The sequence below is a fragment of the Scatophagus argus genome, chromosome 9 (genome assembly GCF_020382885.2).
Source record: "Scatophagus argus isolate fScaArg1 chromosome 9, fScaArg1.pri, whole genome shotgun sequence".
NCBI lineage: Eukaryota > Metazoa > Chordata > Actinopteri > Scatophagidae > Scatophagus > Scatophagus argus.
Window position 1 is genome coordinate 2,780,581 of NC_058501.1, and position 14,809 is coordinate 2,795,389.

General features: G+C 38.0%; 1 protein-coding gene across 1 annotated transcript in view; it reads left to right on the plus strand.

The window, feature by feature from the left end:
• tsnare1 (T-SNARE Domain Containing 1) overlaps nt 1-14,809 on the plus strand; it is a 132,798-nt gene that overhangs the window by 21,296 nt on the left and 96,693 nt on the right. Inside the window, exon 2 of the mRNA XM_046399447.1 lies at nt 5,243-5,364. Within this exon, the coding sequence (XP_046255403.1) occupies nt 5,280-5,364 (85 nt within the window). The 5' untranslated portion in view covers nt 5,243-5,279. The remainder of the gene's footprint in view (nt 1-5,242; nt 5,365-14,809) is intronic.

Sequence of the window (14,809 nt, forward strand, 5' to 3'; positions counted from 1 at the left end):
CCATCACAGAAAAAAAATGCTGAAAGGTTTGCAGGAAACAAACATTAGACTGAGTTGAAGAGGTGAGGTTGGGGAAGTGCATAAGAAGCTGTTAATTCATAAAATATTTCACTTGAGATACATGATCCTGTCCACTTTCTATCTTAATATAATCCCAAAGCCTTTCTTTGAAACTCAATTCTTTTTTTTACTGTAATTAGGGCATAATTGCTCAGTCCTCTGCAGGAAACCTTCTGCAAATATCAAAATATCTCTATCTGCTTTGGAAATAAATAGAAAATTGACACACCTTCAGGTTGATTATCAGTATAATGAAATGCATAAGAACCAAAGGGTTCCAGGAAGGATAATAATTGAAATCCTGTAGTATGCTTCAGAGAATTGTCAGCAATAATTTAAAGCGCATGCAGTTTACAACTAATTTATGCAACAAAAACAAATAAATGTGACACCAGCATGGTTCTTTAAGTTGCTGTTAACCCAAACTGAAAATCATCAGTCTTGCTTTATCTTGAGGGCGAAGAAATCAATACATATGTCACTGGGGTTTTCACTATTTATTTGGTCAAATAATTACCAACAAATGTTTCTTTTTCTTGATGCAGTGCCAGTGTCCCAGCTTTAATGTCCCCCACCGGGAATGAAGTTTTGGTACTAACTGACAATGCTGGTGCTCTAATTTGGTGTAATAGAAATTCCCACAACATAGCATGCACTATTATATTATATCACACCATATTATAGAAAGACTGACACCCAGAAAAATACAAAGAAGGACAAATACATAGACACATACATATAGACAAAATTATTGGGAATAAGCTGTTGGTGTAATAATCAAGTGCCCTAATGCTTTTGTCTATATAGTATATTTATATATGTATAATAATATATTTATAATATGATAAATATAATAAAGTCATCCTATATTTAGATTTGTTTCAATGACCACCTCTGTCTAAAAATGTTGATATTCAACAAATCCATAGCAGTGTAACCTGCCCACACACACATGCTCAGACACAGTACCGCTTCAGGTTGGCCCTTGCTTGTTTGTGATAAATGCAGCATTTGTGTCCAGGGTGTAGGCTTATTTCTGCTCAGTTGCCTGCTCTGGCTAAGCTAAGCCCTGTGTTGCTGATAATGACAGCTGTGAAAGGAGTGGGGGACTGAATGAAAACCAGTGGGGGTGGTGAGTAGCTGTGGATCCAGTCATTCTGCCCTGCCAGGCCTGTATTTACCATCCTTCTGTGTCCTGCCGTGTCACACAGGGGTGCACACCGCTCTGCCTCACTTGTACTCTGTTTACCAGTGTAAAGGCCTATTTTTCTCTATAAGAGAGAACTGTCTCCATTCAAAAGTGGCATTTCATGTGCCAGGAAAAATCGTTTGCCACCCACACATTTTAGTATATTTTTTTGTTTGACATAATATATTTGTGGGAAGAAAATACTTACTTTACAGAAACTATACTTTTTTTTTTTCAGGCAGAAAAACAAGAGAGTAGTAATGAAGGATTTTTACAATTCAGGATTGTGATGAATGCCTCGTCTTATGTGGGAGATGTTCATAAACTACACTGTCAGTAATGAGTCTTTGGTGAATATTTTATGTATCATAAATGTAAATTTTTTTATGCAGATGTTGTATACAGTATGTGTGCTTCTTAGCATCTGAGTGTCTTTCTGTGTAGTTATTACTCACATTAATTAGATAATTAGTCATTTTGGGGATTGTCAGTTCACCTTTTTTGCTATCATTTCATGTCATCCGCATTAGGTTTCTGTCGTGTCATTTTAGGCGCAAATATCACAGGGACATAACATCAGGTGATGTCCTCATCAGGCGATGAGGACATTCACCCAGAATACTAGTGTTCAAGTCCTGTGAGAAACCAAAAATAAATGCTGACCTATTCGTACGTCTAGTGTTTTCAAGCCACATCGTATATGTCACAGTAGGTACAGTACATCTGTATCAAACTTACTCAAAGTTGGTAAATAACTTTCAGTCGAGACGCAGTGTGAAACCCAGGTGTACCCCCAGCTGGTGCTTCATGTTCCACTGACAGCACAACAGCTCTCTCCTTAAATGTAAAGCAGGACAGAGCAGACAAACTTGCCCGCCAAACAGCCTATTTGCAAAGAGCTGGAAGTCAGTGCATGATAGAAAACCTGCGGTGGACGATCAGATTCCAGGGGTGCACTCCATGCACCTCTTTAAAACCACGTATGCATGAAATGGGCGCTTGTGCAATCCAGCAGGGCTCAGCAGTTGCATAAACATGGGAAGGTTTTGATAAAGTATGCGCACCTTTTTATAAGCGTGAAATGAAATGAACCAAAATTAATTTGATTTGTCATGTCATTTTGTGGTTCATCAGTAATAGGATAATATATTATATATTTACAGAAGACCAGTTTCTGCTGTACAAAGAAACTGATGCTGAAAGTTGACTAATGAATTAGTTGATTGACAGAGAATTAATTTGCAATAATGTTGATAATCAGTTAATTGTTAAGTCAGGAGATGTTCTGGTTCCAGCTTCTCAAATCGGAGGATTTGCCGCTTGTAGCAAGTCAATTATTATCATTATTAAAGTATGTTCAGTATCTGCTTTTTACTTTCATCAGTGACAAAAATAAATATGCTCAGCATAAAATTAGATCAGTGAATGTGTGCAGGACAGTCACTGTGCAAGATCATGATCCTCTCTTATTTTCAAATGCCACACTCAGTGGGATCAGACTTTTAACAGAAAAGCTTACCTGTGAGTTATAGCCTCCAGTTATAATATTATGTTCAATGTTTTGAGAGGCTTTTATGCTCTTACTTTGTCTCTGTGGTTAGAGATCTCTAGTGAAGCCTAGCTAGGTATATCTGCTTATCTTTGCAAGCTGTCATGGACACCAACAGAAAGACCCCTTCAGAGCTGGCAGTAAACAGACTGCTATATTCAGCTTCACTAACTTCAGAGAACCTCTCATTTTAGATCAGCTGGCCTGGCTGGACTGCTTGTCTTTCAGGCAGAGAAACAGAGAGTCTGATGGTAACTGCTCTTATCTATGACTACAGGGCAAGCATGTCACTCCCATGCACTGACAGTTTATGATCAGTCGCAGCCCCAAGTGTCCCCATACCCTTGTGTAGTAGGAGGCCAGGAAGACATGCCTCACACCTGTGAAGACAAAACCAAGTGTTTCAAGTCAAAACATGATTTTTCCCTTACCCTAACCAAGTGTTTTCTTTATACCTAAACCTTACCAGACCTTAAGCACGTTGTCGTTCCAGCATAAAACTGACAAGTTTTGACACATCCCTGGTTTGCAGAAACATACACTGCCAACACCTTCTCTGAACTGGGTTGAAAATGAGTAGTTGGAGTAATTTGGGTGAATTCACCACCCATTATACCATTATAGTTGATGAAGCTCTACAGAGGGTTGAGGTTCACCTCATCATCACCGGGGTTGATGCCATTGTGTGCATGAGTAATGGCACGATATACAAAGTTTTAATGTTTTTCACGTTGCAGTAGCACTCAGTGTTCCCTTGTATGAGCAACTAAGTGAACAACGTGGAGGATTTAGAATTCTACATCGCGTTATCCGAATGTGTTTGTAAGTGTGCGGACATGAACGTGTATCCATGAGTGTGCAGATAGAGGTGCATGTTCACACTTCAGGGGGGATGTGAGGCACAGTCATTGGGCTTGAAATCAAGCAGAGTGAAGATTGTTTATGGACTGCCAAAAGTAATTAATCTCCCTTCTCTATGGAAATTAATCGGATTAAACATTCTCAAGGCCCAGTGAATCTGTCTCCCTGTAATGTGTGGACACTGAATCTCTCACTGCCCCTCTGTCCTGCCTCGTACCCATAATGCCACTCCTATAGGCCTGATTCACTGGCTTCATCACAACAATGGGATGCACAATGACTCTGGAGTGTAATCACATTCTGCTGCTTGTCTGAATGCTTGTCTTTCACGGTGGAGGAAGAAGCATTGGCTACTTGACCAGTGTCATATATTGACCTTTGATAGAAATGCTGAAGTGCTGGGAGAGATTTGTTGATTAGAGTTTCATCTGTGTGTCTCTGGCCGCGGGTGAAACACATGTTCACATGCTGATTTGACCTTTTCAGCAGTATTCAGATGAGTATTCTGTGCCCCCTCCCTCACCTCTCATCATGTAAGTGGGGTGTGGGTTAGCATCTTAAAATGGCTGATTCCAGATTATTCACTGGTTGCTTTCGCTCTTGTGTTCTCGATGTCTCCGACCATTCCGATTCTTCTCCTCTGCTGAAGCACACACAAACACAGATACCTGACAGTTTCCTCGCAATAATAGAAATGGGTGTTAGATGGCTGTGAAATTAATTTGTAAAATGTTTGTCATTTCTGATTCTGAATGAGCCATGTTCAAAATGTTAACATTATTGAAAGTTACTGTCCGTAAGTTACTGACTTATTTTCACAGTGCCATCATAACTGCTGGAACTGAACGCATGAGACACCAAATACACAATAAGAGTAGATGCCATGCTAACACTAGCATAGTCTTTGTTGAATGATTCTACTCAAAATAGATGCTTTCTGTTTTGTATACATTTTCAGAGTAATTATTTTACTGCATAAGGTGTGTTTTAATTTAGTATGATGAGGGAGTTTTAGAGAGAAGTGGTCTCCATCATATGCCATCCCGTTGTAGTTAATAGAAAGTATTTGCAAATAATTTCTTTCTTACTCAACCACCAGCAACATTTGGAGTCATGTTTGTATTCACCTTATAAATGTAAGTTGTGTATTCACTCTCTTTTAGCTCCAGTTTGGTCTCCACCAAGTTCTGAGGGGAAAAACAAAATGATTTTTACCTGCTAATTGAACCAGCCTGTCTACAGTGGACAGATAAGAGCAATGAATCAGCAGCATACTGAAAATACACTGAAAAAAACAAAACAAAACAATGAGTTATAGAGGCTAGAAGCCGAGGAGAGCTGGAATATTGGCTGTAGCTATCTCTGTGACTTTTGGCAGTATAGGCTACACTTTCATTATTTTAATCATTCATCATTTCAATGTTTGTATCTAAAATTTAATATTTCAAATGCAAGTTCTAACTTTACTTTTAAAAAGTACTGCACAATATACCTGTGCAGTACAAAGTGCAGTCTAGTCTTGTTGCTCAAAGTGGATATAAACCATGTTATTTGTTGGATTCTGGTTATTGTTCTTACTCTAGGTGCCTGCAGCTGACACACCTCCAACCATCAGGCAGAATGTCGTATGGATCCATTGATGGAGGCTCTTATGGCAGTCGCAACCCATTTGGAGGTCCTACGAGTAAGGGTTACCAGCCAGTAGGTAAGGAAAAAAATGTCATTCTATCCTTCTCTTTTAAGGACCTACATGTTTATAACAATAACAGATTTTCAATTTAAATATGAGGCACATCTAAGAACTTTTGTTTGAGGGTATTTTGTGATGATATGTTACTTTGGCTTACAGAATAAATCATAATGACAGTCTTAAACAATTGATCAAATATGATATGGGGAACCTGCTAAAAGAAAACCTATTGACTGACCAACTGAAGCATTCATTCATCTGTTTGTTTGCAAATGAGTGGCTCTGGTTTGTTCTCCACCACATATTGAGAGAAATATTTGGCTCTTTAGCTGCTAAATGCTAAATAAGATAAGAAAACTGCTATTTGTCCCACAAAGGGGAAATTGCAGCGTTACAACAGCAAGGTACAAAAACAACACTAGAATAAGTTACAGTTACAGAATAAAAAAAATATAAGAAATATAAAATAAACATAAAATAGACATAAACATAAAATATCATCTCCCTATCTAACTCAACTACAAGTATTTGTTCACAAGCTTTTGGCTGACTTCTTTTTTTAATTTTGATGTTTGTTGGTGGCAGACATATGAGGCAGCAATGAGGTTGATGAGAGCAAAAATAGTAAGGCTTTTTAAAGAGGGTTGTAAAATCTAAACCACTGGCTGGCCCACTGGAGCTGAACTAAATTGCGTGATAAATCTTTGTGGGTTTGTCATTCGACCCATCATTTAGAAATGTTGATATTTTTTTTATAATGATAGAGCAACCCTAACAGATAGTGACCCTGGTTAAATATTTAAAAAGTCAAAAATGACTATACAAAGGATGTAGACAGAATGTATTCAGTATAAGTATAAATATCGCATGATGTCAGGTAAATATTTTAGCTGGTGAACTGAGCAAATCAAAACTAACAACAGATAGTGTACACAGAACATAAAACAAATTTTTCAGCTGAAGAACAAAAAACAATAAGAAAAAAAAAACTTGCAGATGCAGAACTCTCATATCATCAACCTCTCTCAAGAGCCACATATCAATATTGTGGCAGCTTTATGACAGTTTGCATAAAATTTAGCAGTACCCACTTGCCTACTTATACACAGGTAATCAGAGTCAGGTGTCCCTGTCATCACAACTCATTTGTTATTCATAAATTAATAATTCAAGCAATCAGCACACACAAACTACTGACTGTTGACATAATGTGTATGAACCCCCCCCCCCCCCCCCCCCCCCCGTATATAATTACCTACAGTATATCATCTGTGTGTATATATGTGTGTTTGCATGTATGTGTGTGTGTGCGTGTGTGTAGGTAGGTGTGTGAGAGTATGTGTGGTCTTGCACAGAGGTCACAGGTTTTCATAAGGGTTAAGCAGTGTAAAAAGCAGCTTCATTGGATTTGATCCTCTCACTGCTTTCATTAGCCTAGTAATGGGGATGGAGCAAGACAGAGCCCCTGAGGCAAAATCTGTTCCCAGCCAGACTGGAGGTGTCTTATATGTGTGTGTGTGTGTGTGTGTGTGTGTGTGTGTGTGTGTGTGTGTGTGTTAGATAGACAGATGGAGAGAGGCTCAATACAGACAGAACCAGAGATGAGTAGATGGCAAGAATAGTGAACTAATGTTTCATGTTGTGGGCAGGACAAAGACTGATTTGTACAACCCAGAAATATTCATGTGCATTAAAAAATGTAAAAAAAAAAATACAAATAAATATGTATGAAAATATGAAAAAATATGTAATTCACTTGCTTTAATGCTAAAGTTTTGTCACTCATGGGGTGTTCAGCTCTCATGTGACAACATTTTATTTTCACAAGCTGTTTTGTTTCCACTTGTGAAAAATCATTCATATATAAATGTATGTAAATCACATGTAAAAATGTAAATTTGTTATGCAGAAATTTTCAAATCATTTGCAAAAAAAAGAAGCTAATCACTTTTGACAATGTCATGTTCACATCTGACATTATTATATTCTCATGTTAAAATCTTCGCACACGAAAAAATCCAAGCACATGTGACAAATGAATTCAATGAACTCAAAAAAAGAATTCACAGATGAAAAACTGAATTATGGGTAATTTCATCTCATAATTTCGTTTTTTATTTCAAATGTCAAAATTTTAGTTACTGTATATCCAAACAGGAAAAAAATGGAGTTGTGTAAGGGACTAAAATCAAGTTTCCATGTTATTTTCAAGACAAGATTCTCTATTTTTCACCCTTACAAGCTACTCACACATAATTAGTGTGATTATTAGCTACGTGAAATATGATTAACATGTTGACTTTGTCATTTGTTGCTGAGATAATTGCTGAGACAGTGTATGCAGCAGTGTGTTTCAGGCCACCACGGCCTTAGTCAATTTATGACAAAGCTCAAATCACTGAGCAGAAAATTTAGTTCAATCCTAGCTAGTTTTGAAATTTGTGAGTCAGGCCTCGGGTCTTTTTTGTGTTGAATGTTCCCTGCTTGGCCAGTCAGCACCAAATGAATGTGCCTTTATCTGTCTGCTTTGTACTGTGCATTTATGGCAGTGTGTACTGAATGTATGTTTATACCAATCACGTTTGACACTTGAGGAGGGTAGCTGGCACAAGTTATTATGCTGCAATTCAGAAACACAGTGGAAGAGGGAGGGAGGATGTGTCAGAGCAAAAAGCAAACATCACATATGCTTCTTGTCTCTGGACTCCAGCATACTGTACTCATATGTGTGCCCTGAAATACTCTGTTTGACTCAGTCTGACAGTCAGTTTTTCTCTTTCAGTCTTCTCTATTGTGGGCAGACAGATGGAAGCCTCAGTCACCAGAAAAGGGGTCTTTGATCATAGTGAAGCCTGGGTACATTATGAGGGATATGAGTTGTGGTGGTTGGGGAGGGGGGGGAGCAGAAGCCTGTCAGATTTGCCGTCTGTTGCTCAGGCTGATCTGAAGGGGGGCTCAGGAAATGATCAAAGCCCAGGTTAAGTCTCTAATAGAGCTGTCTTTTAGGCTAATCTCTCTCCTCCCTTTCCCGGCAAAAGCTTTCAACCCTCCACTCTGAGAGGCGGCATGTCACTTCCAGCATAGTGAAGTGTCTCATTCGGGACGGCATGGCAACACAGCTTTAAAAGAAAGGGGCAAAAGCTCACTACTTAATGTTTACACTGGCGGTCACACTGTTGTAGTATAAAAGTGTTTCCAGATCTACATATCTGTCAAAGAAAATATGTTTTTTAATATATTTCAAATTAACTTGTTGAAAGTACATGTGTGCTTTTTTTAAAAAAAAAAAAAAAACAAAAAATAAAACATATGCTCAAACAAGAAGTTTTGGATAGAATAGCAACCCTCCAGGCCAGAGCCCTATGGGAGGTCTCCCCCTGTCCACAGCCTTCCTCCCGCTTGACATCAAACATCTGTTGTCCTGGGCCAAAGTGGTTGCAAGAAGGACATGGACAGGAATGTCTCACCACCTCGTCTTAGCCTCACCTGTGGCTGGTGACAGTGTGGTCCACCCAGCCAAGGCCAGTGCGGCTCCACCTCAACCCATGTATAGCTACTGTAACACTGTGGCTTCCCCATTGCCAGTGCCTGGCAGTGTTCAAGTGGCTCACCACTCCACTGTGGGGCCAGATGGCTCTCACACAGGGCAATGACCTTTGCCTCCTGTCATAGGATCCTGAAGGATGCGGTGCTCAGATGGTATGAAGGCGTTCACTGTTCTGAGCCAGCAGATAATCTTCAGGTCATCTGTCCAATGCTCCCATCCTTAGTCAGAGACTTCAGCACACAGTCTATGCACATTTTCCCCTGTCCTGCCCTATGAAACCACAACTGACATCTCCCTATCCCTTTTTCTCCCCAACTACTTTAATAGTGAGGGTTCTCTCTAGTAAGTCACTCACTTTGCCTGGAGCCAGAATCCCAGTCATCCAGTTGTTTTTATTTCCATTTCCATTCCCACACTGACCTGTGAAGCAGGGTTCTTAGGCATGATCCTTAGATACCTCACTTGTCTTCAGTCCTGCCTGAAGAGATCCTCTCTCTTCTGTACTGAGGAATCCATTCTAATATGCTATGTGCTAACATTCAGCATACTGTATAGTTCACTCTACAAGAATAACTGTTTACAGCCCACACTCCTTTCCCAGAACCTTCTTCTCCTTCTCCACTTGTAGTGGGCATCTCAGAATACTGTTCTCTATTAGTCCCCCAGCCCCACTGGCCTCTTGTGTCATTAGCCATATTGCCAGAAATCCTTCTCATACAGATCTTTATTTGGAACAGATTCTCCCATCCTATATTGGCATAGCTAAAGCTGGAAACAACTACAGCTTACATTCTGTTCACTGTACATCTGTTTCTTTTCCCTCTGCTTTGACTACATTGGTAACAAATTCTTTATAATTCACTATTTCATTGTTTCCAATGATCTTGACCTTTTTATGATTACTGAGACATGGATATTCCCAGGGGACACTTTTCCCTTGATCACTGCCATCTTATTGGGGCCTGAACACTAAAGTGCGAGGACCATATTGTTATTCAAAAGATTATTTTTCTTTAGTATTATTATTATTATTATTATTATTACTTTTTATTTTTTTATTATTATTATTATTATTATTATTATTATTTTGAGGTTTTACATTCTTTAAGTACTGACTCTTCTCCTTTATGATGAATTTTAATTTACAGACCATCTAAATCAATAAATTTTAAGTTCTGAGAGCTTTTAACTGTTGCCAAACTGATATGACACGGTGCTGATTCTTGGTGATTTCAGTTTTCAGGTATTTATTCTTTTTATACACTCTTTTAAGCTCATTTAATCTGTTAAAGTGTCCTCACACTCTAAAGATCACACATTAGATTAGATTTCTTTCTTGTTTCTTGTAAACTCCCATCACAGCTCATTATTACTTGTCCTTTCACCAAAACATGCTCTCACATTCTCAATGCTGGTTCTGCAGCTGATTTCTATGATGTTTTTAATTCATCTCTCTTTAAATTCACAATTCCTCAGTCCACATGCTCTGTTAAAGCCATTCAACAAGCAGTACTTATTTGCCTTCATCAAATTGCACTGTTTAAAACTAGGACACTAAATCAACCTCCCCTGGATGAATGATCACTTAAGCCCTTTAAAGAATATTAAAAAAACAAACAACAATGGAAACTCAACAAGACCAAAATAACACATATGACCCTAAAAAGCTATATGTTTATTTATCTTAAAGTAGTTAAAAATGCAAGATTGGTCCACTTCTCTGAACCAGTTTCTAGAAATACAATCCTAAAGTTTGTTTTTAAGCTTATCGGTTTTGTTATTAGTGGTCCTAGTGGTCCTTGTACTTCTTCGTGATGTTTAGTTGTCTGAGAAATATCTTGCACTTTTTGTAAATAAAGTGGAGAAAATCAAGTCCCAAATCCAGCCTGATCCTGGCACTCTTTCCATTTCCCATGTAAATTCTGCTTCTTTCACACAGCGTCAACCCATTACAATCTGACCCACTGCTAAAGAAACCTCAATTGTACCCCATGTACTCAAGCAACTACAAAGCAATCTACAAATTGTCTTTTTTTTTTATCTAAAGTTCTGCAGAAAGTAATTTTTTTGCAACAGATATCAAATAATAGTATTTTCAACAGTTTCCAGTCTGGCTTTAAAGCACTCCATAGTACTGAGACAGCTCTCAGTGTTAAGGTTATCAGTGACCTTTTGATGGCTGCAGACAGTTTTTTAGATTTAAGTGCTGGCTTTGATACTGTCAAACACTATATACTTTCACATCACTTAAAGACGTGGGAGGGAATTAAGGGTTCAGGATCATTCATGCCTCTCCAACAGAACTTTTTCTGTTTTCTGATTTTCTTCCAGATAACGCTAACGATAACTGCCTCTTGACTAAGTTATTCAAATTCATGATGCACTGTACCATTTTTATGCTAATGACACTTAGCTGTATATGTCTTTATAACCTACTAGCAGCCCAGCAAATCTTTCTGAAGTCCCCCACCCTTCTCAACCTTTATCATCTCTGTTGCGGTTAATCTTGGTTAGCTGTCAAAAAATTAAATAAAATAATATATATATATATAGAGGGATCCTAGGAATCTAGAGGTGATATTTGATGTCAACCTCTGTTCGGATGATAAAGTCAAAAGAGTTGTTCAGTCTTGTTTCTTTCAGCTCAAGATAATCATTAAATTAGGGAACTGTTATCAATGAATTATCTGCAGAAAGTTGTTCATGCTTTTATCTGCTCCTGATTAATGAAAGCGCTTTACTTGGGTATCAACCAGGCTTCTCTCCATCCTCTCGAGTTGGTACAAAAAGCTTTTTCCCTTGTTATAGGGATCAACAGGTATGAGCTCATCACATCTGTGTTTGCCTAAAATTTTATAAGCTTATAAGGCCCAAAATGTAAATCTTAATTTTTGGCCTGATGCGTGCACTTTCGACCGCTGAGATCATTTTGTCACAAAAGGTGATAAAGCTTTTGTGGTTAGAACTTTCAGTTTTCCACTTGCTAAACTCAGGCACACTGATTCTCTAGCTTCTTTTAAAGCTCATGTCATCGTTATTTATTCAATCTTTTTTTGTTCTGTTTTACTACCTTTATGTTCATGTCCTTTTAGTCTTAACCAGCTAATCTGGCTTTTTTTCCTTTTGTTAAGAATTTTGTAACATTATTAAAAGCTATGTAAAATAAAGTTTGAGGAGTCCCAGTTAGGTTTCCATAGCAGACAGCAGAGTGTTGCCTGTGAGACCTGACCCATAGATGTGTCTGCATTGTTAGCTCCCCGTGATGAGCTCAACATAGATCTGTCCAAATGAAGCAAGAGGAGGGACTGGGAGTGACAAGGCTGTGATGAGCACCAGCTCCTTCAACTCCATGCTCTTGCTGATGGGCAGTAAGTGACCAAAGTGGGCCATGTGTGAGACAGCCACGCATGGATTAATGGACCAAATGTGATGTCATTGATTTCAAATCCACCCTGCTGTGACCCTGCATCCTTGTATGAGCTCCTTGGTTGACTTGGGTTTCACTGTGCCCTCTCCACCTATCTCACTTGAGTTACTGATACCACTAGCTGATCAGGTAGAAAGCAACATTTTCTGGTTAGAGAATTAGCATTGAGTTGGCTTCTGTTGTCCACAGTAGCCTCAAGGAAATGTGGGAAAATCTGGAAAATGATTACGGAAATTTAAGAGAATACACATTGCCTGAAAACCCCTGTAAATCATTTTAAAAAACAATCATTTTATTAAAGCTAACAAGAGCACACACTTTTTATATGCAGCTTGCATCTTGCAGACTGATCACACTGCAATTGTTTCAGTAAATTATGATATGTGATATCAAAGTGTTAAAGGATTGTTCTTGTGCATCATACAGCACAATCTCTTGAATCTGGAAAATAATTGAGCCAATTTACTGTTGAATAAACAAGACAGCAGATTTAAGGATAGAGACCTTCTCTGTAAAACATAAAAGCAATTTTTACTTTCAAATGAAGATACACATTTTTGTTAATATAGTTCACTGTTTAAAATCACCTCAACCCACAAACTGTGATATTTAGCTGTCTCTGTGTCACCAAAAGGCAATATTTTGAATGAGATGTAAGGAGAGTTTCAAACTGTCTTAGTAGGGACTAAATCAGGTATTTTACGACAAAACGTGATCTTTTGTTGCACCTAACCAAATATTTTTTCCACAATCTCTTATGGAAACTATTTGATCAGGAGAGGTGTCACATCGAGGAGCCCACCATTGATTAAAACAGTCAGATATATACATTTTTGGTTTTGATTATCCCATCAGAATCAAACCAGGTTAAATGATCCCTATAGATTTGTAATTTGCAGTTTGCAACCAAGAGAGGTTGTGTTTGCAGCACTTAATCAACTTAATCATTTCTTGTATTTTTATTTATTTATTTACAGCGGTTTGGATTTACACATGTAAAAATGTAATTGGATGAAACATATCAAGAATATAAAAATATGAATGTGAAAATTAGATCAGAAAATTTCAATTAAAAGTCTGATTTGATGGGTCCTGATCTGCTGCATAATTAGTAGTTTAAGTTGAATTTCATATTTGGTCTCAATATTTCTACTTGCTTTCTCAGCATAAGCATCCTGAACAGTCCTCACCAGCAGATCAATAAATCTTTAGTTAAAGCAGAAAAGAAATTAGCTGTTTATTTGAATGTAAAACCTGGGAGAAATGAAATCAATCAGTAAAACTGATAAAAACTAAAAAGAATAAATAAATAAATAAAGAATAAATAAATCCGGATTTGACAACATATGAAGTGTTAGTCAAGTCACTCTCCTGATTTTTGCCTGATTGAGGTGCTGATACTAAAGAATGCATAAGATCAAATCTATTTTTAGTTTTTTGCGAAGTTGTCCTCTAATTAAAGCACACATAACTCTGTAACATAATTTGTCTTACATACAGCTATAATTGTCATTTGGAAAGGTCATGTTTTGTATCACATTCTCCACTGAGCAGTTTGCTATTTCAAACAAAGGTTACAGTAAGAATGGGGGATCAGGAAAGTAATTACATTGGCCTGGCAGCGTCTTGACAATGAGGATGATCCATCAGTTTTAAACTGAAAGCAAATGTGCTGGAACTGAAAAATGTCTCCCCTTTCAGTATATGACAGTGTTAATTACTTTATTTTTCTGTTAATGTAGTCTGAATTTGCATTACAGGGAAATCATGAGGAGAAAAAAGTTTTACCAACAATAGCACAAACTTATTTATCAAGTTTGAGTGACATTATCAAGGCCTTTTTTGAATGTTTACGGCAGATCGATTAATTGGCTTAATGGTTGTTATCTTTACAAACCTTTTCTCACACAGTTTGCAATTGGCCTGTCTCCTGTTGAGCAGAGGACTGAGGCAAAATTACAAGGAAGCTTTTATCAAAGACACAAAAATAAAAAAAATACTGGGCTCAAATTGCAGCATCTGAGCAGCATGCTGTTCAGTCAGACCAGAACAAAGCTTTTCATGGTAATGATTTAATGTCGGCCTGCATTCTTAGCACATTCTAGCTGTGTGCGACATGAGAGCCAAAGCAGAATGCCTCTCGATGGCTGCACGTGGATATGTGTTTTTTTTTTGTTTTTGTTTTTGTTTTTTTTTGGGGGGGGGGGTCTGTACAGCTCCTCCCAGTGAAGTCAACTTGAATCTTTTATGAATTCCTGTGGTTTGCTCACTCTCTCCAGGTTCTCCAAGTGTGATCCATATGCTCAGAATAACCCAGTTTGTCCATAACGAAGTCAGTCTACCAGCTTCTAAAGCATCAGTGATGTATGGACCCTTTCATATCAGAGTTTGAGCTAAATATGTAGCTTGAGTTGTAGTGTATCAACAGTGTGACGGTCTTATTGAACATGTATTTGCGGCGCTGTTTAGTATTTTGGGCCCTGGAA